The sequence below is a fragment of the Electrona antarctica genome (assembly GCF_951216825.1).
Source record: "Electrona antarctica genome assembly, chromosome: 4".
Taxonomy (NCBI): Eukaryota; Metazoa; Chordata; class Actinopteri; order Myctophiformes; family Myctophidae; genus Electrona; species Electrona antarctica.
Genome location: NC_136809.1, coordinates 14,390,194 through 14,415,146, shown reverse-complemented (window position 1 = coordinate 14,415,146; position 24,953 = coordinate 14,390,194). Strand labels below are relative to the sequence as shown.

The window sequence follows — 24,953 nt, the reverse complement described above, 5'->3', positions numbered from 1 at the left end:
TGTTAAAGACTAATTTCTTTCTTATATACCATATTGTTAAACTGTGCAACAGATGAGTTACTCAATTATTTTAATTGTTTACTCTATAGGCCTATATAACTTAGTTAGCCAAAGATCTGAGAAAGAGAACTTTAACAAACACTCATAAGATCATGGCTATTTCAATTTTTTTTGATGGTATCAAAGTGCTATAAACACAATTTAAATGTAAAATGGGCTTACAGTTTTAATCAAATATAGGCTACACTACATTAATGTCATTGAGAAGACCATAGGGAAGTCTGTTTCTAGTCCTTAAACTTGAGCAAAACCAAAACTGCCTACTTTAGTGTTGCTGTAGAGAATATTTAAAGTTGGGTGACAGGTTTTTTAAATCCCTCTCCTGTCAGCTCATGTTTGTGCAAGATTATTGTGATATTATTTATTAAATAACCCAGCACGGTCCATTGCATGAAAATGCGGTGGTGCACAGCTTGAAGCTGTAATATGAATCTACCTAACTGCAATCCTCGGAATCCTGCTTTGACCAGTCACCACAGTCAGACGTGGCATATATATATGCAGACAGGTAGGTGGATTCCTGCCTTCCACAGGTCAAGTGTAGGGCTAGCTCTGGTCCATAGCTCTAATGCCTTAGGCTATGGACCAGAGCTAGTGTAGGGCCTGCTATGTGTGAACGTTGACTATCCTCATTCTAATAGATATCATTCCTAAGTTTTCAGTTAATTGTGTTAGGCAACTTAGGCTACATCATACATGAAGCCCATCAGTTTCAGAAGAGCCTTCGTGCATGGGATCCATGCTTGTATATTCAGCTACATCAGCAGCGTCTTAGTTCTTTCAGCACTATGCACAGCCAGAAAATCCACACCACCCCAAGTTTGGGAATGTCCTTTACCTTTAGTGTTTAGTCTTTGTCGACACTGTTAGGTCAAGGCAGTGGAAATCATAAAGTGCACATGGCTAATAATAATATAAATCTAACATTATTATTCAACAGGGTTGAAAAGTACATGTAGTAAATGAAATAAATAAGTAAAGTAGATGTAGGCTACTGTCTAAAAGCAGATCGAAGTGTGCCAGTCTTATAGCGAGCGATCACCGATTGAAAATTTGAAATAAGTGTACTGTAAGCTGCACACAATAGTACACTACACAGCACGCAGCTAGAGCTCATTAGACTCATAGATATATATAAGAAAGCTAGATGGCTCCCCGCACTCTGGCCAATGGAGAGCGACGTTGCTACGTGGCGGCCATCTTACCTCGGGGCAGCTTAACATTGTGTCTATGGGGCATGTACTTTTAAATAACCATAACTTGCTCGATTTTCAAACGGTTTGGTTTGTTATAAACGTCAGAGACGTCCGCATACGTATATGCTCTTATACGACATTCATATAAAAAACAAAATTAAGCAGATAAGCGTCCTGAACCATAGCCACGTTGACAACGTTTGTAATAAACCAACCCGTTTGTAAATCCGTCAAGATTTGAGCGAGTTATGACTTTTTTTCCCAGCTGCCATTGAACATACTGTACTGTAGTCCCGAAGCAAGATGGCCGCCGGGTGAACTACGTTAGAGACTCCGCCTTGAGCCATCTAGCCTATATCCGGCTCCCGTTGGCCCCGCCCCATCGGCACGCCTTGCGTCGATTGCCTGACGGTGATTGGCTGTTCTTGCACGTCAATCACGGCGGTTAAGTGAGGAGCGGCGCGGTCCTTTTAAACTACCTAAAGTAAACGTTTGAAACGCAGCCTGTTTTTTTTTTTAGATTGACTTTTGAGTACTATTTAATGTTACACGACAACAAGGAAGTGAAAATGTACCAAAACAACGGTGACGTAGTAAGAAAGAAGCGCCGCGGCGGTTTCACGCACACACACGTTCGGCGCGACAAGACACGCCCTCTTGGGGATCGGCTAGTTGAAATTTCGCGTCACCATGGTAACCTCGACCTTTTCAACAAATCGCGACTCGCGAGGGGCGTGGTCTTGGTTCGAAATTAAATCCTGAGCGCCGACGACAGGTGAGACGTTAGTGTGCAGCAGAGACTTGAACGTGACTGCTGCTCACCTCAGCATCTCTCCATCTCACCTCAACAACAGCACTTATCAGCTCCATGTCCACCTTAAAATTAAACATGTGCACACCGACACACTGCATGAGGACGTTCACCAACACCGATGTTGATGACAGTTTGACCAGCCTCCACTGGCTGCACAACATGGTTGGTCCCAGCAGTAGGCCTACATATGCATCTCCAGAGCGGTTGAACCAGCCCGTTGCTCTGCCTCCTCATCCTCCAGCTCGACACTATTGGGGGCAGGGGGGCAGCACTGGCTCTCCATCCAGCCCTCTGGCTGGGGACACCGCTGCCGTCCTGACAGATGTAGACCCAGGGAGCCCTGCTACCTCCCGCACCACTGCAGGGTACCCTGTCGTCGTCGTCCGGCCCAGTCCATCATGTCCACCACCGGTGAAGGACGACGGCAACGCGGACCTCTACGCCAAGCCCCCTCACACCTACGGATCTCTGATCTACATGGCCATACAGGCCAAACGGTCCAATAAGGTGACGCTCTGCGACGTGTACGGTTGGATCATGGACAACTTCCCGTTTTACACGCGCGCGGAGAAGAGGACATGGCAGAGCTCGCTGCGCCACACCCTGACGACGTCCAAGTGCTTCGTCCGAGAGCGCAAGGACAAAGACGAGCGTGGGAAGGGAGGCTACTGGCTGGTCAACCCCGACTACGCGCACATGTTCATCGACGGCGTCTACCAGGGCAGGAAGAGCACGGCGGTCAGCTACGCGCATTGTACCAGCAGCAGAAAACGCAGACACCTCGCAGTCGCAGCCACAACGAGTAACGGTCATGACAGCTGCAACAAGGTGGCACGGATAGAGCCCCAACTCCCCCTGCTGGTGATGACGGAGGAGGTTCGCAACACAGACGTCATACAGGAGGGTGTCTTTGACGTGGCGTCCGTTGTTTTTGACGAAGACCTCGGGGAGAAGTTCTCCTCGGAGAACTGCAGCAGCTTGGAGGAGCTGGTCCTCCTTTACTTCGAGAAGGAGGCGTCCACCTTCACCTCCACCACGGAGGCGGAGCTGGATGAGGGGAACCAGCCAGAACCAGAACTACAAGTAGAAACACCAGTCAGCCAGAACCAGGCCTCCAAACCAGACCACCGGTCCTACGGTGAGCTGTCTGGTGTGACTGTGGCCGTGGAGTGCAGCAGCATCAGTACAGCACATCTCCACGACGTGTCTCAGCAACAGGACCAGCAGGCTTCCACCGCCCTGTTCCCACAACAACCACAACAACAGCCAGAGGAGCTGGCGCTGGGTGGGCTGCCGGCCGTCTACCCTTGGGGGGGAATCAAGGAGATGGAGGATGAGGCAGGCTTCTTCATGAAGATGCTGCTCTCAGACGATTCCTATGATGATGGCCTTTGGGATATTTTTTGATGAACTCATTGCAAACAATGAAGACTGATCTCTCTATCTTCTTGAGGTTTGATGCGTCTAGAGACATCAATACTGCAATAGTGGAACTGAAAACACATGCAGACTAAACCTAATGTATTTGAGGTCTTTTAAATATTTTAAGCATGTATTTCTATTGATTTGAACAATGTTAAGTTCATAAAGGTTTATACAAGATATATTTTTTACAATCATTGTGTACTTTATATGAGGTTAGAGATTTATACAGTATATATTTTTACAATCATTGTTGTGTATTGTATATAAGAGGTTATATTTGTAAGTGTTTAGATTATATATTTTGCAATAATTGTGTACATAATAGAGGTGTGTGGGTTGGGATGGTATTTGGCTCATGTTCTGTATGAATTGTTGTATTTTAAAATGAATATATATTTTTTCAATGTGATTTTTGAACTCAGATTTTGTTACTTCGTACATGACAAATAAAACTTTTGAAATGTAATTCATTGTTTGTTCACTGTATGCTTTTGAGCGTCACATTATACTGTTGCATATATTCACTGGTTTGAGTCTTAACAAGGTGTTCACTCTACTCTGGAAGGGAACCTTCTTTGAAGCTAATTATATTATTATTAGGACAAGCGATTTTACAGGCAATGGGCTATATATCACAATTTATCAAGTTAAAATTAAACATGAAAATGGGTAATATTTGTGCAAAGAAAGAACACACATGCTCATCCCAATAGGCCTTATTGTTTAATCACTTATACAGTACAGTATATAACATTACTTTGACCAGGGTCCCCCAAGGTTATAACCTTGGCCACCTCATTTTTTCCCCTCTACAGTACAATAACTCGATTTGCGGATCTTCAAGGTAATCTACAAGCTTACAAACACATCACATTGTGACAAGTCGTACTTACAGCTCATCGCTATATCATAGATTGCTTATTACAGCAACACAGGGACACTAGGGTTCAAGTGTTTAAATAAGAATTCATAAAATGCCAACAGAATTAGCACTATTGCTCCAAGCCTCAGGTAGGTTTGTATTTGTCTTGTAGTTAATTATTTTAATAACCACTAAGCCAGTGGTTTTCAACCTTTTTCATATCAAGGGCCATTATTTATTCGGCATTTGATCCACATCCATTTAATGAGATTTAGCCTCGGACCCAAAACTAAAGAATAATTTGTTATCGTTGACACAATTTCATGCTGTTGGTAAGCATTGATCAAAATAACAATTCTTCTACATTCTCTAATTATGTAGACTTCTTGTAATGCAGATGTTTAACAATAATGTAACTCTTGAGAGTGTAAAATGAATACACTCTCAAGAGTTAAAGATCTATAAGGGTCCATTTGGTTACCAACTCTCCATCATTTAGCTGGGGACCACCTGGAACCTTAGGCTTAGAGTATGCCTGGAACCCCCTCAAGGACCACTGGTTGAAAACCATTGCACTAAGCAGTGTATTCCAGTGTCTTTGCGTAGCTTTCAACCAGTGTGTCAGGGTTATACCGTAGACATAGTTATGTCAGACGGTGGCTTGACCTCTGAATAAGCTGTAGACTAGAACTTGTGAGTAGATGTGGAAGAACTGTGCGTGCGTACGTGCGCGCGCGGGTGTGTGTGTGTAGTAGCTGGAGTAGAAACAATAGTTACATAATACAGTGAGTTATGTCCAGGTGTGTCTTGAGACAGAGTTTGCAATGCAATCTCTGATCATTCTATATAACATGGTCATCACTGCACTCAGAGAAAAGCATGTACAATAGTTTCAATACGAAAAACACATCAAGAAATAATTGTTTACATAAACAACAACAATACAAACAGGTGATTATAACAAAAGCAATTTCAAATCAAATTCCAAGGAATGTGATTAATCCAATGAACAGCAGCAGGTGTGATGTTGTGCAGCTCACAGGTACACAGACACAGTGACTCAGTGGTTAATGCATTTGCTATAATGCCAGTTTCTTAGTGATGCTTAGTTCTTAAGCATCTTAGTATTGCTCAATGCAGGCTTTCTTTTTTCCAGAAAAGAGTAGAAAGGTATTGACACTAACAGTTGCTCGTCTGTGGCAAGTAAATACAATGTTTGGGCAAGTGTCATTTGCTCTCAGGTTGCCCGACAGGCAAATGCATTCTATATTCGTTACATATTATTGGATATTCATGAACAATGCTAACTTTTCATGACTATCGGTTTCAAAGTGACTGTCGCCAATCAGCAGTTATCGATTGGATTTAACATTAATTTGTTCCACAAGTGTACATTTTCCCTATCATTAATAATCGACAATTTACTTTTCGGGCAAGTGGGCCTGACCTTTGGGCAAGTAGAACAGTGACCTGAAGTTGCCCGTCAGGCAAGTGCCTCTGAGACCTTAGTGTCAACCCCTGGAAGATGACCAAAACAAATCAACTGATAAGTTGGATTGCACAGACTATACAGTGAACCTCCATTCCTGGTGGCTCTAAAGATGAATCCAGCCATTGTCTCTGGCAATCTGGCAATCTTGGAAGCGTTCCTCTCAGCTACCTAGCAAGGCACAAGCTCATGTGTGTGAAAGTCTTGCAGCAGCAGCATCATCAGAAGTGAATAAGTGATGCTGCATTGTGCACATATAGAGGGTATGCGCGTATCATCATCATACCCGGAAGTTATGTGGGAACGCCTACTGAGTCAAGAACTAGGCTACTTTCTGGCCTTGACAACCCATAGGCAAGATAAATGAGGTAGTAAGAAAGAGCTTCTTCCAGCTTAGGAGGCTATCAAAGGTTAAATCTTGTCTATCCCGTTTGAAACTGTAATTCATGCTTTTATGACATCCCTCCTTGACTACTATAATGCCCTGTATATTGGCGTCAACCAGGTCTCCATCTCTCGATTACAGTTAGTCCAGAACGCCGCTGCCAGGTTACTTACAGGCACACGTAAGCGAGACCACATCAGCCCTGTACTAGCCTCCCTCCACTGGCTTCCTGTGCGATACAGGATTGATTTCAAAGTTTTGCTCTTTGTTTTTAAGTATTTGAATGGTTTGGCACCCAGTTATTTATCTGAACTGCTGTAACCCTATGTTCCGCCACTCACTTTATGCATGCGTATCATACCCTCTATTGTAGAATTTGCCACCCTCACAATCACATTTGAATAAATGTTGTGATACAGATAAGATGAAATACTGTCTGTTTTGCTCAAAGCAAACCGCCAATAATACTTCAAGACATCTCGTAACACTCCATGGAGGGATAGCCTCGGTCCCAGACTTAAGGGATAAAGCTATATGTTTATAATTGTGTATCATACAATTTCAAGACAAAGACAAGACCTATCTTGAACAAGAAGGAATTTTGCACATAATCAACCAAAAGGGACCCGATTTGGTTCCATTTGTACACTCTCAGAGTTACAGACCCATAAGGGTCCATTTGGTTCCAAACTATCATTTTGGGGACCCCCTGGAACTCCCTCAAGGACCCCTGGGGCCGGGGGTCCCCGGACCCCACTTTGAGAACCACTGAGCTAAGGCTATATGTGAGTCACCTCTTAAAGTTCTACATTTAAGAGGTTATTGCTGAGTTGATATTTGGACAGGGAGTTATTAACCCACAATATACTTTATATCAAATTGTATTATATTTACTTGCATAATAGGCAAACTTTAGTGTTGTCATAATAATTATGCATTGACCTTGCACAGTAGGCTTTATTCGAGCCTTCGTCATCATCACGTCACGTGGGAAAGCAGGACACCACGTGACAGGAAAAAGTTCAAGATGTAGCGGTTGATTTGTGAGTAAACAAACTAACATGCCAGTTTATATTAATATTATATCATGATAATATAACTCTGTGCATCCCGTTTGTGTAGCAGCTAGCTAAACGAGCACTGCGATGGTGAATTATTATCTGTACCTTCACGGGAAAGGTACATGCATTTCATCTCTGGAGAGAACGTCCAGATGCTCGTTACATGTTAGCATCATGAGCTAACTAACAACAACAGTAACATCATGGACGACTCTGACCAGGACTTCGTGGATCTATGTTCCAACTTCAAGCTGCTGAAACGAGTTCGCAGGAAACCAAACGACACCACCGCGGCACCGAGAAACACCCAGCCTCAGCAGCCCTCCACCTCAACTCAGCCCAGAGACACCAACAGACGGAAGAGAAATAAGAGAGATGTCGAATCCTCCACTGGATCTGCTGCTGCCAGTTCCAACAAGGCGCTTCCTAACGAAGAACTTGAAGCTAAACAGCCAGATGTCACTGGAAGTGTTGGACAGGTTTCTGCTGGAGAAGCCCCCATGGGGCTGCCTGTTTCTGCTGGCGAGTCCAAGGCAACAATTGACATTACTGAGAAGGGTTCAGGGGCCAAAGAGAAAGTGCTCTTCAGAATGCAGCAGTTTAAGAGAGTCAGCCCACAGAAGATGATGCACAAAGAGAAGGACCCTTCAAGAGGGACTGAGCAGGACATCACTCCTCGTCAGTCAGTACAGAAAGGTAACACACACTTCTGCAGTACACTTTAGCCTTGAATGGCATACCATATTGCATGCATTATAAATACAGTCATAGAACCATGAATGGAAGCATCTCCATGGTATTATAATTTGTAGGCACTCTGCGTGACCCAATGATAAATTGCTGTGAGTTGGGGTCAGCTGTTGTCATCTGTGTTTCATATCAATTTGGAATTCATAATGTTCTTTTTCCACAAATGAGTCTTGAAACATGGGGGTTGTCTTATAATCGGAGTCGTCTTACATTCGGCACAATACAGTCAGAAAATATGTATTTAGTAAAATATCTCCAATCTTACATGAGAGACACCACATTATCTGTATGCTTCAGGGTATGGGACATACAAATGACTCTTCACCAATGATCTGTGTGAATCTGGTGGAAACGTGGCAATGTGTACTTTACTTACTTACTACTTAATACACGTTTTCTGACTGACAGAACATTCTAATTGATGATACTAGATGACAAAGCTGATCCCTGGTTACAGCACAGCAGTTAATTATTGGATGAGTACACTGAGCCCTACACATTAGAATGCTGCTGAGTTTAATCCCTCCACAAAATTGAATTGAGTGTTCCATGGCTGTATATATAATACATCCAGTGCATGTCACTAACTATATCAGCCATTCTAGGGTTGCAGTAGCCTCGGTCCCAGGCTCACTTAACTGCGAAAAAGAAGAGCCTGGTCACAACCTAGGACAAATAAGCTATCTAAGGCAGGACTTCCGCCGTGTAACCCCCCCCCCGGAAGTTAACGTTTTTTGACCAATCGCCGCGTTGTGTTCCCGAAAATGTATTCCCGCTGAAATGATCATTGGGTGGGGACTAGTAAACACAGCCGCACCGCGTGACGTAGTTATCTTACACGCAACACTTCCGCCACTTCCGCTGATAGTCTTTTCAGCGTAGGTCTTGGCCAGGGTGGGGTTGCAGTGAGTGCACAGACAGTCACTGACACTCTCCACTCATCTGCAATGCAGTGTCACGCCTCCATAGTGAATGGAGGTAGTGCTGCACAATTAATAGAAAAAAGGTTGTGATGTAGATAGACACCTATGCAATCTCATGATTTCTAAATTTGAGCGAGAATCGTTCAGCACTAGTTGACTGTCCAATTAATTTTATTTACTTTTTATGTTTAAAGCCACAGTAGTTGGCGTCAGGTGCTACATTTTGGAATGTAGTAATGTTCAGCAACTACAGACTAAAGACAATACGCTTTCATGGAAAAGTGGAGAATCTCAATTCTTGTGGAGGAAATCGAGATTCACTGGAGGTGGATAATGTTTGATCATATCTTTTTAACATGCGTTTCTCAGTTCAGCTTGCACATGCTGTTCTCTCCTTGTATCATGTTGTGCACACACAATTGTTAATATTAACATCAGCGTGCCGCCACTAACTTTTATCTTCATGTACTCTGTGTTCAGACAGCCCCGGGCCCTCATCCTGTGGGCCCCAGGACAGCGATGAGGCCCTGGCCCTGAGGCTGCAGCCCGGGCCCTCATCCTGTGGGCCCCAGGACAGCGATGAGGCCCTGGCCCTGAGGCTGCAGCCCGGGCCCTCATCCTGTGGGCCCCAGGACAGCGATGAGGCCCTGGCCCTGAGGCTGCAGCCCGGGCCCTCATCCTGTGGGCCCCAGGACAGCGATGAGGCCCTGAGGCTGCAGCCCGGGCCCTCATCCTGTGGGCTCCAGGACAGCGATGAGGCCCTGGCCCTGAGGCTGCAGCAGGAGCTGGACAGAGAGGCAGCAGATGCTCAAGCTGTGGACCTGGAGGACAGAGGCCTGTTTTTCTGTCATCTCTGTAACAGAGATCTATCCCACATGACCGCAGAGGGACGTACACAACATCTCAACAGGTCTGGGGATCAACCACTTAAGCCATATATATTGACTTCATCATACAATGGTGTTGTACTGCAAAACTAACTGATGAACAAGTCCAAAATGTGTGAGTTTGAAAGTGACTTTAGAGACTTTACAACTCTAGCATCAACCTAAATTAAAAGTCATGACAATTTGACGTAGATAATATAAATTCACTTCAATCCAAATGTGTGTATCCATTAAGGCTGAGCAGACTGTACATGGCTATGATAATATTGAGAGCCAATAGACTGACATATCTGGTACAAATGAACATTTTAATCACTAACTAATCTTGTGAATTGTGCAAATGCAGTCCTTTCCTTATTTACCTATATTTTAATGCTTTAAAATCATTTTATTTTGAATATCCACAAAACTGATCAGTACTACCGACTGAGGGAGAAGGGGATAACCACTTAAGCCCTATTTTTATCCTTAATTGTATGATGGTGTAGTGCGATGAAAAAGCACATCAACCAGCTCACAATGGTTGGTTTAGGTGAAATGAATGATTAGGCATCCTCCTCCATCAACTTGTGCCTCTCAATGTTCTTGCTACCATATTTCTCTGCAAGGTGTTTGGACGTAATTGAAGACGGCGCACCAGCACCTGCCCCTGCCCCTCATCCGAGTGTCCCAGAGTGTCCCATCTGTGGAAAGAGGTTCAAGTCCCAGAAGAGTCGCTCTGTCCACCTGAAGCGCTGCTCCTCAGACATGGGTGTGTCTCCAGCCGTGCTGCTGCAGATTCTGCAGAGACAGGCCACCGAGGATCACATCGATGGCGGTGCCGCTAACCAAGCGTGAGTCTGCCCCCAGAAAATGAATGAGCATTTTTGAACATTTTCACCTACAGTATGATGACATGTCCAAACTAGGGACACCAGGTAAAATGTGGTTCATGCTTTGGCTCAAATGAGTAAACGGCTTGCCTTGATCTATGTATTTATTTTCATGAGTCATAGAATCCCTTCCCTAGTATACACAGTGTGGTTGGTTTGTGGAGACCTGTCTTTTTTTTATATATATAATTTTTATCCCACGATTTTGTAACCCATTTTTCACCCCTGTGTCAATTATCTAATGTGATCCTGGGCTCTACACACCCTCCGCCAACCTAGTCCCCATATATGTGGGACATGGGGAAAGCAACGGACTTGAACTCATGCTTCCTTCATGCCTGAGTGTCCAAGTTGCTTCTTTACACCTGACAGGGGGGAGTTTCCCTGGTTGGACGTAGCGTGTGGAAGGAACACGTTATTCCAACCAGTTCCTTTCCCCTCCATCAGGCGCCCCGGCTGGCCAGGGGGAGGTAGTTTAGAGACCAGGATTACTGCATGTTTTTTGTGAGGGTACCTACCCTGGGGGACACAGGGAGAACATGCAAACTCCACACAGAAAGGCCCTTTCGCCAACCCCGCCTCGGGTATGGGCACTGATGACGCAGAGGAGGAAACACGCCGCCAGCACCCACAGCGTCCCGAGTGGGAATCGAACACAGGACCTTCTAGCTGTGAGGCGACAGCACTACCAACTGTGCCACCGTGCCCCCTGTGGAGACCTGTCTTTAATCAAACTATGTCTGTTACAGTGATCTGTTCTTCTACTTTTAGTGGGCAGACTGGAAGCTCTAAGAGGAAAGGACCAACAGATCCTGATTTGCCAGCCAAGAAGCGAAGAAAAGCCCAAAAGAAGGCCCAGCCCATGGATGAGGAGACCATGGTTGCCCTGGCTCTCTCTTCTTCCCTCATGGAGAGAATGAAGGAAAAACAGAGGGAGAGAGAGATACAAAGGCAGACCGCTGCTCCTCCTCACACCTCAGTACCTCCACTGCTAGGGTGGAGACCTGATAAAGGTAAAGCTACTTTAGTTGCTGCTTTTGTTTTTGAGTAAATATCATACGATTTTAGATGACTAAATCTACAGTTTATTTATTTTGGTGGGCCTTGATGGCGTCGTAATGTCTGATTTTACACTTGGTTGCATGCTGAAAATAGCCGATCTGCAAGCTCACAACACATCACAGCCCGATGCGTTGCAAGCTTGTAGATCTGCTATTTTCAGCATGCAACCAAGCACAAAATGACTTGTCTTTTAGTTCTACTAGATCTCTTCCAGTCCCTCCCTAACATTTTAGTCTAGTTTTTATTTGTTGACGAAATTATCAGTATATTTAGTCACGGTTTTAGTCATCATGGCTTAGTCTTTATTTAGTTTTCGTCGGTGGAAAAAGGTAGTCGACAAACATTCTTCGTCATAGTTTTAGTCGATAAATATATAATTAAGCTCATGTGCATCAGATCCATGTTGTTTTACCCTCAAAGTTGTTTTGTGAGGGAATCATTAAAGGAGCATTCAGTGATTTGGGTGATTTGGAAAACCACCCAGTCCGCCCCGGTAACAAAATGTGCACATGCACGCTCTACAGTGGGGGGAAGTGCAACAGGCCAACAGCATGTGCACCAAGGCCCGCCCCCACGCGATCATGATTGGAGGAAGGCCCCACTCATCCTGATTGGATGAAGGTTTTGCCACCCGCCACCAAAACTGAAACTAGGGTTTTTTGACCCCAGGGGCTCACTGGAGACAGGAAGGAACTCCTTATATGGTCAGCACACTCTATAGTAGGGAGGATTAACCATAAAAAATAGAAAAAATAAGTGATATTTGAATTAAGTCAAATCATTGAATATACCTTTAATTTATCATCCATATATAAATTGTCCGAATGCTGCCATGGTAGAGAAGAGAGCATGACACCTCTCGCTGACCCTGCCTACACTGGGCTCATCTGGTGGTACATGTGTTTGAACAGTCCGACAGGCATTCGTCCGACGCCCTACCCAAAACCTTAACCTCACAGGAAACCCGGCCACGCATGTGTCGGACTAATGCCTGTCGGACCAACGTATGTGCCCCCTCAACTTCTTTTAAGGCATTTAAAAGGTCCTTAAATTTTAACATTTCTGTCATCTGGGGACCATGTGGCTTCACGTTGCGGTGTTCAGACTATGGCTTTTATGGGTAAGTCTCCCAGTGGCCTAGAGGCAGTAAATCATGAAAAAGTGTCCACTAAGGTCGTGTTTATGGTCTCTAGTAGAAAAGTAGCAATTGTAGTCCAGGCTGCTTTTCAAGCACCTGGCAAATAATATAAGAAAGAGGCAATGTTTTTGAAAATCGCAATCTACAAGTAGAAGACACTGATTTAATTAGATACTGAATGCTGCAGTGGGGGAGAGGAGAGCACGACACCTCTCGCTGTCTGTCGCTGACAAACTGATGAGTGGGGTAGCATCTCAACCTCTTCGTCGTCGTTGTCACAGGTAAAGGCCGCGGGAAGAGGAGAAAAGGTGGCGTTCCTCGCCCTCCTCCACTGCTCCTGGTTCAGGATGCTGAGACGGCCCTGATGAAGCTCCAGGAGCGTGTAGCTGTCCTCCTGCTGCGTGGCTTGGCCTCTGCACCTCCTCCCACCCCTCCCCGCCGCCCCAGCAGCCTGTCTGCAAGGAGCAGCAATGCTGCCCCACTGTGGCACAAGAGCCAGCTGCGTGACAGAGGGCCCAGCTGTCTGTCGGAGTTCTACACACCAGAGCTTGGGGAATTCATTGTGGCTTGGAAATCCGCAGAGGCAAGTTAAGATGAGTTGGCAGAATTTGATTGTGAAGTTATCATTGTTGCAGCAGGGGTTAGAGTGAGTCATCCAGGAAAACGCAAAGTTAAGTCGAGGACTAAGCAACACTTTCACTATTCCTCTGAAAGCTCTGCTAGCTGTTTTTTACACACCAACCTCTGTGACTTATAACTTTCTGTAGTAGATCGTGCATGATCATTGGAGCCTACGATAGCTGTCACATTGTTCTTGTTTGTACAAGATGAAAATACACCTACATGGAATCATGATTGAATTGAAACGGAACCAACCCAGGCCTGATGTATACCAATATGAAACGGAACCAACCCAGGCCTGATGTATACCAATATGTATTGAAACGGAACCAACCCAGGCCTGATGTATACCAATATGGATTGAAACGGAACCAACCCAGGCCTGATGTATACCAATATGGATTGAAACGGAACCAACCCAGGCCTGATGTATACCAATATGGATTGAAACGGAACCAACCCAGGCCTGATGTATACCAATATGGATTGAAACGGAACCAACCCAGGCCTGATGTATACCAATATGGATTGAAACGGAACCAACCCAGGCCTGATGTATACCAATATGGATTGAAACGGAACCAACCCAGGCCTGATGTATACCAATATGGATTGAAACGGAACCAACCCAGGCCTGATGTATACCAATATGGATTGAAACGGAACCAACCCAGGCCTGATGTATACCAATATGGATTTCAAAATAGTTTCACGTCGAAATGGTCATGGTCTTCAGAGCACAGGTTGTATGACCATTCGTCACTTTCTGAAATCAAGTGACCTAGACCTAGACCTACAAAGCCAAAGTGCACTAACTAGGTTCTAGGACACAGCGACTTTGTGATTTTTGGGGGATAAACAATGACCTCAAGAACAGATATACAATTTGTGTAATATCATTTATATGCCGATATCTCGTTGGGCTGACCAGTTGAAACACTTTTAAACTTGGTTAATTCTTTTCCCGTAGTTACTGCACTTGGGGCAGTGTAGATCGTGCATGATCATTGAAGCCTATGATAGCTGTCATATTGTTCTTATTTGCATGCAAGTGCCCATTTATTTTATATAGCATTGTCCTTTTAACCAAGAAAGTATGTAGTGTAAGTTTGTACATGATGACATCTTTCTAATCCCCCTTTTTGTTTTGTTTTTTACTTTACTTTCTAGACAGAGATATTTTCCAACAAGGACAACCCTGAATCATTTGTCTGCCCGCCTGCTAGAGATGGAACCTCGCTCAGCGTGGCTGAGCGCTCCACTCGCCCCTCCTCGTCCCAGACAGTGACTACCCCAGCTCCATCCACACCAGGGACAGGCCACCTCCCGGTGGGAAGCCAAGTCCTCCGTGATCTGATTGATTTGGCCGATGAAGGCATGACACTCAGCCAGTGGGGCTACGCTTCCACAAGGCCTGCGAAAGGTGGGGAACCTGTACTTGAGTGTTGACATACACATTATCTATCTAATTAATTAATCATATTCGCATGGCGGACGTTTTAATCTTCTGTCATGCTGGGAGGGTGGCAAACCTTACCCCACCCCACAGTTGGGGTGGGATTTCCCCACCCGCTAGTATGATGATGTGAATATGCAGTACAAGACGAGTAACATTCTCAGGGATACTACTGTCTATTGATACATAGTTACAGTTTCAACTAAATTGAAATGGAAAGGGCAATGAGTAATATGGTTTTCACACCATGATCTCTGTAGGAATGTTTATTTTCTATGCACTTTGCACATTTAAAGAGTCCCCCATCCCTCACAACCACCCACTACATGTGTCCAAATACAGTACCACTGGTATTAAACGCACCCTGCACTGGTTTCCCCAGTGCCAGATCTTCAAGTCAGTGGTTTTGTGCCTGAAGAGCCAGAAGAGCAGGATAACCTGCATCTCAGTGGCTTCTTACCAGAAAAAACACCCACCACCCACAGCCAAGCACCTAGGAGCACCAGCCAGACAGGAGGACAGACGGAAAAATGCACTCGCCGATCGGTAAGGCCTCTGTTTGTTTTTTCAATTATTTGATTATTATATTATTACAGGGACCATGTTTGATTTTGACTGAACTGATTTCCCCACTACATGGGCCAAAGACAGTCTTTCTGAACCCTCGTAGATGCTCTAGTAGTGAGTCTAGTCCAATGTTACTGCCAGGGTAGGCCAACCTTTGCAGACCCAGTTACTTTGGGCATGATACAAGTAAAAAACTATTGCCAATGTGTTTCAAGTTCTGGTACTTAACAGTATATGTGGGGAAATATCACAACAAAAATAATTGTTTATGTGCATGTGCTATAAGTGTGATTTTGACACTGTTTACACTTACACCATGCAATAAGAGTCAATACTTCCTGCTTGACTGTGTATCTTATGGTCGCTAGTCCCTACCCAAACCTGCTGCCAACTCAAATACCATTACAACCAGTGGACTATGTGTGAGACATAATAGTGCACTGAACTGTTAAGCTGCGTTCAGACCTGAATATATATATATTCGCCTCGGTTCGTCCCGTTTGTGCTGCGCCAGGTCGCGCTGCGCCCGTTCGCGCAATTCTCGTCTTTGCATTGACTTGGTATGAAATCGCACCGCTCTAACAATTCAAGTCTGAACGCACCTTTACTGTTTGTTCTCCACAGGAGCCTCTGTCCAGACTAGCATCAGACCTGAACCTTTACTGATACATTGTGTTTGTCCTCCACAGGAGCCTCTGTCCAGACTAGCATCAGACCTGAACTGTTCACTGAAACATTGTGTTTGTCCTTCTCAGGAGCCTCTGTCCAGACTAGCATCAGACCTGAACTGTTCACTGATACATTGTGTTTGTTCTCCACAGGAGCCTCTGTCCAGACTAGCATCAGACCTGAACTGTTCACTGAAACATTGTGTTTGTCCTCCACCGGGGCCTCTGTCCAGACTAGCATCAGACCTGAACTGTTCACTGATACATTGTGTTTGTCCTCCACAGGAGCCTCTGTCCAGACTAGCATCAGACCTGAACTGTTCACTGAAACATTGTGTTTGTCCTCCACAGGAGCCTCTGTCCAGACTAGCATCAGACCTGAACTGTTCACTGAAACATTGTGTTTGTCCTCCACAGGAGCCTCTGTCCAGACTAGCATCAGACCTGAACTGTTCACTGAAACATTGTGTTTGTTCTCCACAGGAGCCTCTGTCCAGACTAGCATCAGACCTGAACTGTATGGTGAATAACCCTCAGCTCAGTGACGTGCAGCTCCAAGTTGACACGGGAGAGGTCTACTTTGCCCATTCATTCATGCTTTATGCTCGCTGCCCCCTGCTGGTACAAATGGTAAATGCCTACACTGCACATACTGTAGAGTAGACCTCATGACAAGTGCGGCCACAACATTGCAGCACTTAATCTTTATCATGACATACCAGACAATTGTGAAGTCAGAGCTTCTCACTAATGTATTAACTCTTAAGGTTGGGTTTTGTAGTGCAAAATAACTTCTATGGATCCTGGTGGATCTCTATAGTAACATGGGTGTGGTATTTGATTTATGTATTTTGTTTGGATTGATTATTGCAAAACCTTCGATCATTGAAGAAACGTGTTTTGTTACACGTAGGATAGGCACTTATAAGCACTGTGAAGATGATCACATAAACTAAACTAAAACTGAGAAAATGGCAGTACTGAAACATGTACAGTATTTGAATTTGGGTGAAAATACACCTATTGAATTGAAACCAACGCAGTCCTGATATATTTGATTAAAAAATAGTTTCATGTCAAAATGTATATGGTGTTCATTATAACTTTATTCCTCGTTCCTTCACCATCCACTCATTTCCAAGGTGCATGACAGTGGATTTGGGGTGAAGGAGGAGGACGCGCCCGCTGCCCAGAGGGTGTTGCTGGGCGATGTTCCAGGCCAGGCTGTATACCTCCTGCTCCAACACCTCTACACTGGCCACTGCCCGGTCACAGCCTCCCTGCTGCCCCATGTGCTGGAGCTAGCATCCAGGTGAGTGGAGCCTGTAGCTGCACAGCCCACTATTGTTCTCACTTTGAAAAATGAAACTCTGCCGTTAGTGTAAAGAACGTTTCGGAGCATACTTGCCTGTCATAAATGGATACTGCCACAAGTTACCCTATCTAAGGATTGATTGGTTGTCTAACCCTGGATCAAGACCCACTGAGATGGTGTCCAAGTAGGAATTGAACCGAGATGCCCCTGTACAGTCGGTCAGATAGCTGGGGTTGAATGTCTAATATTGCTGATAGGGCTCTGTGGAATCTGTATTGATGCCTTGTGTCTTAGGCCCAAACCACACCAATGCAACTCCTTGCAACAAAAGCGTCACACCAACTCCTCACAACTGCCCAAGTCCTTGCAACTGCCATTGGGGATAATGGTTGCAAACCGTTGCATGCAACTACTCGCAGCCGTTTGGTTGCAAGGAGTTGCATGGCGAATCATTGGTGTGGTTTGGCCCTTAAGAGGTAGTTGATGTAAGTGAACTAACTAATCTGAGGAGGTGTCATTATCCTTATATGGAGCCCCAGATGTCAGTCATGCCCAAAGGTATTTTACAATGTTATATGGTCCTAGTGACATTCACAAAATGGGGATGCGAGGTTGAAAGTGATTAACATTCCACCATCTCTGTTCTCCTTTCTTAGATTTGACCTGGAGGATCTACGACAGCTGTGCGAGCTGCACTCGAGCCATACGGAGAAAGAGGGCGAAGGAGCAGGTGAGAGGGAGTCCTGGGAAGACGGCCCAGGTCAGGAGAATCAGTCGGGGGCAGAGGAGGCCTTCCTGGAGCTGCTTCGCTCCATGTGGACCGAAGAAGACCAACACGAGGATGGAAACGGAGAGAGGGATGGAGATGGGGAACTGGACGAAGGCAGGCGCGCCGACCGCGTCACATCTGGAGATGGAGAGATGCCAGACGAACATGTGAACGAGGAGGAGATCGAGGAGATCTACGAGTTTGCTGCCACGCAGAGAAAGAGAGAGGAGGAGAGACAGGAGGGAGACCTGGACTCTGAGACGGAGAGAGATGATGAAATCACGAGACCAGTCGTCACAGAACCTCAAAGGGGATCAATGGGTTCCCAGGGAAAAAGCCCTCATGGAAGCCCCCAGTGTGACCTGAACACTAGCCTGGATCGCAGCTACAACCGGCTCTTCTCAGAATCCTGGGGTGCCTACAAGGAAGACTCCTCCTCCCAACAACCTGAGAAACAAAATGCTGCGTCGCAAAAACGGCAACATTGCCCTTCTCGCAAACTCGCGTCTACAACGGACAATGCAGCTAAACGCGAGAGACCTTGCCTCCAGTCCTCGGTCTCAGCCATTGAACTCATCGACATATCCATGAGCCCCCCCTCCAGTGTGTCCAACCTTCCTGTGCCTGGTTTGTCCCCTGCTGCAGCGAGTGGAGCTGAGGCTTTAGGAAGAGATGTTGACATGTTCGATGTGCCCAAGGCGCTCTTCAACGATCAAGTCCGTCTTCGGGTAGGAGGAGTGTCTCCAAAGCAAGAAAGCCAGGGTCGTCTGAGTATACGCTCAGGCAACACTCCCGCTTCGCGTCCAAGTAGTAAAGAGCCTGAACTGGTAGTTTTGTCTGACTCTGAGGAGGAGATGGAGACTGGTCCTGCTGCCGTCTGTTCTCCGAGTCCCTCTCCACCTTCCCCTCACCCAAGCCAACACGGCCACAGCTACACCCACATCAAAACTCTGTCAAATGTGAAACATAATATATCCGTCGTAGAGAACAGTCGAGAGTCGTGTAACTCTAACGCACCATCATCTTCAGTGCCAGACCTGGATCAAGCCGGACTCTGCTCTGCTGGTTTGGACCCCAGTCCAACAGACTGCTCTCCTGAAGTGTCCTGGCTCATCCCAGCCACGCCACAGCCCCACCGCAGAAGCACCAGCACCAGTTCTACTCAGACCCACAGCAGTATGCGGCGGTCGCAACTCTTCCCGAAATTCAGCTCTTCGTCTTTGTCGTCCTCGCAGTCCTCTTCCTCCTCTCGTCCGCTGTCGTTAAAGAACAGACCTCGTACCTCCGTCAGTCCACTCAGAGGTCCTGAACACATTACTCGGTCAGACAGCAGCGGCGGGGACTCCAGCAGCCACTCTCCTGTACGTACAGTACCTCCTTCTCCACCCTTTAGACCCTCCAGCTTTGCTCGTTCCCAGCCCCTCCCTCTCCAGCAGGGTGATTCTATACATGGCACACCTCTCCACAAACACTGTCCACCTTACAGCAGCACACCCCTGAGTATGGATCTACTGCCTCAGCCCCCGGCTCTCGCTGTGGCCTCCCCACTTCTCAGCGACCACGATAGGGAAACGTCTGCAAGGCGAGGGAGCGTGCTCTCCCCGAGCCCGGAGAAGAGAGCTCTGGGGAGCCTTCATCTCTCCCCGTCTGAAAACTCGATGTCCCAGCCTTCATCCCTTCACAGATGTCCTCCAAGTCCACCTGGGGACTGTGTGTCCTCCAGTCATACTAGACGCTCTAGTCAGTCTGACTACCATGAATGCAGCGAAGCAGCAGAGGTAACTGGAGAGAAACCTGAGGGGAGCAAGGGAGGAGAGAGAGTTTCTGGAGTAGAGGTAAAGGGGACAGACAGTGAGAGACTGAATGATTCCTCTATGTCGGTGAAAGAAGAAACGGAGCAGGCGGACATTTCTGAATGCAGTTTTCAGCAGAGTTTCATGGCCATGGACGACCCTCCCATGGCTTTCGATGACTCTTGGGGCCTCAATGCAGGGGCCGATGGAGACGATGTCCCCGGCGTCCACTTCAGTCTGAGGCTGGAGGACAGTGGCGGTGCCGGCTCGCTTCAACGCAGCTCAGGAGGAGGGGAAATGCTGCGGTCATCCACTCCTACCACCACACGGTCCCCTAGACCCAGATCCCCATCTCCTACACATGCTGGCCCTTCCTTTACCACTTCTCCCACTCCACACATCAGCCCTGCCACTAGTACCACGGCCAAGGTCAATGCCAGCCTCATGGATTCCAAGATATGGGACAGCTGGGAGGAGGAAGCGCTTACTCTGTCACAGAGGGTGAACCCTGCATCCCCATTAAAAACACCAGGTAACTGCAGCACTACAATGAGGTAGCATCTCTGTCATATTTGCCAAGTTAAGCAAATCTTATTACATTTAATGACATATTCCCGGTGGTTTGTCTCCTCTGTAGTGACGTCCCGCAGCAGAAAGCGACCTACCTTGGTGCCCATCACTCCCATGCCTAGCTACTCCGACATGGACACACCAGACCTCAAGAACAAACTCAACAGGTCAGTGGGTTCCCTTTGCAATGCATATTGCCCCAGACAGATTAAGTCTGGCCCCTCCCAATTGTGTGAGGATTTCCGAAATGGTGACGGCCAACCAGATTCGTCTGGAACCAGGCTATAACTAACCAGAGCCCAGTATTCAAATATGGGGTGGGACATTGCGAGGCTAGGTTTTTACCAGAGGCGTGGTTTCATAAAACAAACTAGACAAATGACAAGTTAATTCTGTGTATTCCTAATTTTACATGATTACATTTAGTGACTCTAAACCTGGTTGGAGGAAATACCACCAAGATATCATGAGCCTTGCACACAGATGTTTGGAAAATTGGGAGGGTATAACTTCTGACCACCTACTTCTAATTAGTTCATCCAGGTGGATGTTGTTGTCGGATATCGTTATTAACATAACGTTCACAAGGTTGGGACAGACGCTATAAAGACAGGAGTACAACCTCCTAACTCCATATTTGTAAATGAATGCCCTCCTGATCATATTACTCTAGTCTACAGCGTCACACAAAAGCATTCAAAACTAGCAGATCCACGAGCTCAAAACGCGGCATGAATAAACGTGTTTTGAGCTTGTAGATCTGCTACAATTATTTTTAAACTTAATCCTGAAAAGTAACAGCTTTAGACATACCGTATGAGGTTTCCACCCAACGGTGACGATATCCAATTAGCATTCTTAGTGATCACCATGTGCTCATATTGGCTCTCTGTCAGTGTACTTTTTTCCTTCCCCTTCCAATTAGGTTTGGTGTGCGTCCTTTACCCAAACGCCAGATGGTCCTCAAGCTGAAGGAGATTCATCAGTACACACACCAAATAGCTGGCTCAGAGTCCGAAGACGATGCACCCTCAAAGTCCCTCCCCAGCGTCGCCACCATCAGCGCTGGCCACAGCACTCGGCCAGGCTCCTGTGCCAAGGCAGTGACGTTCAAACAGCCCTCTGTCTCTCATGATGTGAATGGCCACTGTGAGGAAGATGCAGAACCCCTCTCTGCCTCACAAGGTTCCAATACCTCCTCAACTGCTGCCAGTGAAGATTCTGAGAGGTAAGCTTTAGACTGGAGCATGCACGTGTTGTCTCATTGCTATACCTAAATGATAGATGACATTTTGCAGAGGCCGAAAGGATTGTGCTGTGACTATATATATACGTAGCTAACAATAGCTATGTCCGTTGTGAGCTTGTAGAACAGCTATTTTTGAAACGTTTTGAATCTCTGAAGGTTTTTGACGATAATGGCATGTCCAAAATAGAGACGCTAGGATTTCCTGAAAAGTTATCGTATTGGACATACAAGGTCTCAGCCCCACAGTGACGATATCATTATCGTCTGTCAGGTAGAAACCTATGTCCAAAACTGTTAATTTTCAGGATTCACACTCAAAAGTCTACAAGCTTAAAACGCATTGCTTCGTGGTGTGTTTCGAGCTTGTGGATCTGCTATTTTTGATTATTTAGTTTGACGCTGTAGTATGATCAAATAGGGCATTCATTTATGCAAAAAACAAAGTTAGAATTTGGAGATGGGAGGTTTTCCGGGCCGACAGCGACAATATCATCTGTGCTCTGCAGATCCAACCCAGAGCTGTGTGTCTCGTCTGATGGCGACTCGGACAGCGATGTGACGGCCTCGCAGGCTTCCTCCCGCCTCCAGGATAGTCTCCAGGCAGTGCGCTCCTTCATCCTGTCTGACCCGGTGTTGTACAGCCAGATCCTGCAGTACCAGCCCCTGGTCCTGTCTCAGCTCCAGGCCCAGCTCAAGGCTGCCGGCATCCGCCTGGGTGCCGCCAAGCTTCTGGACTACCTCGACTCCCAGTGCATCACCTTTACCACGGCCAAACCCGGCCGCTCCAAACCCACCCGGAGGCGAGCCAGGGGCCAGGGGGCGAGAGGAGCAGCTAGAGGGGGGGCGAGAGGAAGAAAACGAGGAGCTGCTACAGCTGCTATGGCCTGAAACACTGTGGGAAATGACTGAGGAAAGAGAACGTATACAATGAATGAGTTTTAAAATATTACTTCAATGATGAGGCAAATTTGTCATTTGGATCTGTGATAGCTGAATGCTGGTTTTATTGTTCTGCAATATAAAAGTAAAAGGATTTTTTTTGTAAATTGTGTATTTTGTGGTTTTAATTTTTGAAGGTTGCATGTACTGTCTGATGTTCTGTACAATTGATCAGTAATGGAAAAAGTAATCGACTATTTACTTCAGTCTGTGTTGATACCACAATGTTCATACAACACTGTTTCTATATAGGATGAGCAGATTCTAAAAATGCCTTTGAATTCTAATGTTTTCTGAAAAACGTAATGTATTCAAAACAACAGCACATAGCAACAAGAACCCAAAAAATGGGTTCCCATCTGAAGAATAAAAGTCTGGTATTCCAAAAATTCTAAATTACAAGGTTTTTGACGATGAATAAGAAAGATGAAAATCATGCTTTTCGATAAAACATACTACAACGATGAACAAAAAGATGAAAATCATGTTTTTCAATATTTTCATGATTTTATGATACTATACTATAGTATGTTGTCGAAAACCATTAAAGGAGCATTCAGTGATTTGGGTGATTTGGGAAAAAAAACGGTACACCCGGTAACAAGATGTGCACATGCACACGCTCTACAGTGGGGGAAGTAGAACAGACCAACAGCACGTGCACCAATGCCCGCCCCACTCGATCATGATTGGAAGAAGGCCCCTCTCATCCTGATTGGATGAAGGCTTTGCCACCCAAAGCCCAAACCGAAACTAGGGTTTTTTGACCCCATGGGCTCACTGGGGACAGGGAGGAACTCCTTATATGGTCAGCACACTTTATAGTAGGGAGGATTATCCAAAAAATAAGAAAAAATAAGTGATATTTGAATTAAGTGAAATCACTGAATATACCTTTAAAAACAACAATGGAAAAAAAAGAAAATCATGAAAAACGTTTTTCATGATTTTGTTTTCATTGTCGAAAATCATGAAAAACGACATACTATAGTATTGTGTTGGACACTAGATGGAGTTCTCACCTCAGAATGAACACTGGTTGGGTGGTAATGGGAGTGGAGTAGGAAGTGTCCAACGCCTGGCCGCTTCCCCTGAAGTCTAGCACATCTGTGGATGTCACCTGGGTGTTCATCTCCGGCTGGGTGACACAGTTCGGCACGCCATTGCATTTGACTTGACTTTTGTCCAAAACTGCCATATCTAAAAATAAATAGATGCAAAGATAAATAAATATATAAATCAAAATAACGCATCGAGTTATTTAACTTAAACGCCCAATGCATTCTCAATGGCAATAGCACAAACTTTGGCATGCTACTAGTCCTACATACTTTCACCTAGAAACCCCATTCAACCCTATTTAGGTTCATCTTACGGTTTGCCTGAAAAGGAACCTTTGAAATGTTTAATAGTTTTAGAAATATAGTGCTTACTTAATGGGGGCTCAATGGCAGCTATTGCCACATACAAAAATCACTTTCACCTAGAAACTCCATTCACACTTTTTATAATTCAGCTTACTGTGGAGACACATGCTGGAACTTTTTACTTTGAAATGTTTTGTAGTTTCTGAGTTATTTAACTTAAACGCCCAATGCATTCTCAATGGCAATAGCACAAACTTTGGCATGCTACTACTCCTACATAATTACACCTAGAAACCCCATTCAAGCCTACTTAGGTTCATCTTACGGTGGACATGTTTGCCTGAAAAGGAATCTTTGAAATGTTTCATAGTTTTAGAAATATAGTGCTTTCAAATTTGAGAATTTTACAATGAGGCTCAATGGCAGATATTGGCACGTCAAAAAAGCACTTTCACCTAGAAACTCCATTCACACTTTTTATAATTCAGCTTACTGTGGAGACACATGCTGGAACTTTTTACTTTGAAATGTTTTGTAGTTTCTGAGTTATTTAACTTGAACGCCCAATGCATTCTCAATGGCAATAGCACAAACTTTGGCATGCTCCTAGTCCTACATACTTACACCTAGAAACCCCATTCAAGCCTACTTAGGTTCATCTTACGGTGGACATGTTTGCCTGAAAAGGAATCTTTGAAATGTTTCATAGTTTTAG

At 45.4% G+C, this 24,953-nt stretch overlaps 1 protein-coding gene across 2 annotated transcripts; it reads left to right on the top strand.

The window, feature by feature from the left end:
- Positions 1-7,232: 7,232 nt before the first annotated feature.
- On the top strand, positions 7,233-22,978 carry slx4 (SLX4 structure-specific endonuclease subunit homolog). Of its 2 annotated transcripts, none has more exons than XM_079499663.1 (13): positions 7,233-7,988; positions 9,446-9,875; positions 10,461-10,685; positions 11,496-11,737; positions 13,206-13,507; positions 14,716-14,968; positions 15,384-15,547; positions 16,720-16,866; positions 17,379-17,548; positions 18,208-20,645; positions 20,751-20,850; positions 21,609-21,911; positions 22,439-22,978. In XM_079499663.1, exons 1-13 carry the CDS (start codon positions 7,496-7,498, stop codon positions 22,818-22,820), a joined length of 5,649 nt encoding a protein of 1,882 aa, XP_079355789.1. In that variant the 5' UTR covers positions 7,233-7,495; the 3' UTR covers positions 22,821-22,978. The 2 variants fall into 2 exon arrangements, with proteins under 2 accessions (XP_079355789.1, XP_079355790.1); XM_079499664.1 differs by having other exon boundaries at positions 13,206-13,511; positions 14,720-14,968.
- Positions 22,979-24,953: the final 1,975 nt, after the last annotated feature.

Excerpts from the sequence above, each read along its gene's own strand:
- slx4 (XM_079499663.1), top strand. The coding sequence starts at position 7,496 with ATGGACGACTCTGACCAGGACTTCGTGGATCTATGTTCCAACTTCAAG. Across the intron at positions 10,686-11,495 it reads GGCGGTGCCGCTAACCAAGC|TGGGCAGACTGGAAGCTCTA; the intron begins GTGAGTCTGCCC and ends TTCTACTTTTAG. Across the intron at positions 20,851-21,608 it reads CTCAAGAACAAACTCAACAG|GTTTGGTGTGCGTCCTTTAC; the intron begins GTCAGTGGGTTC and ends CCTTCCAATTAG.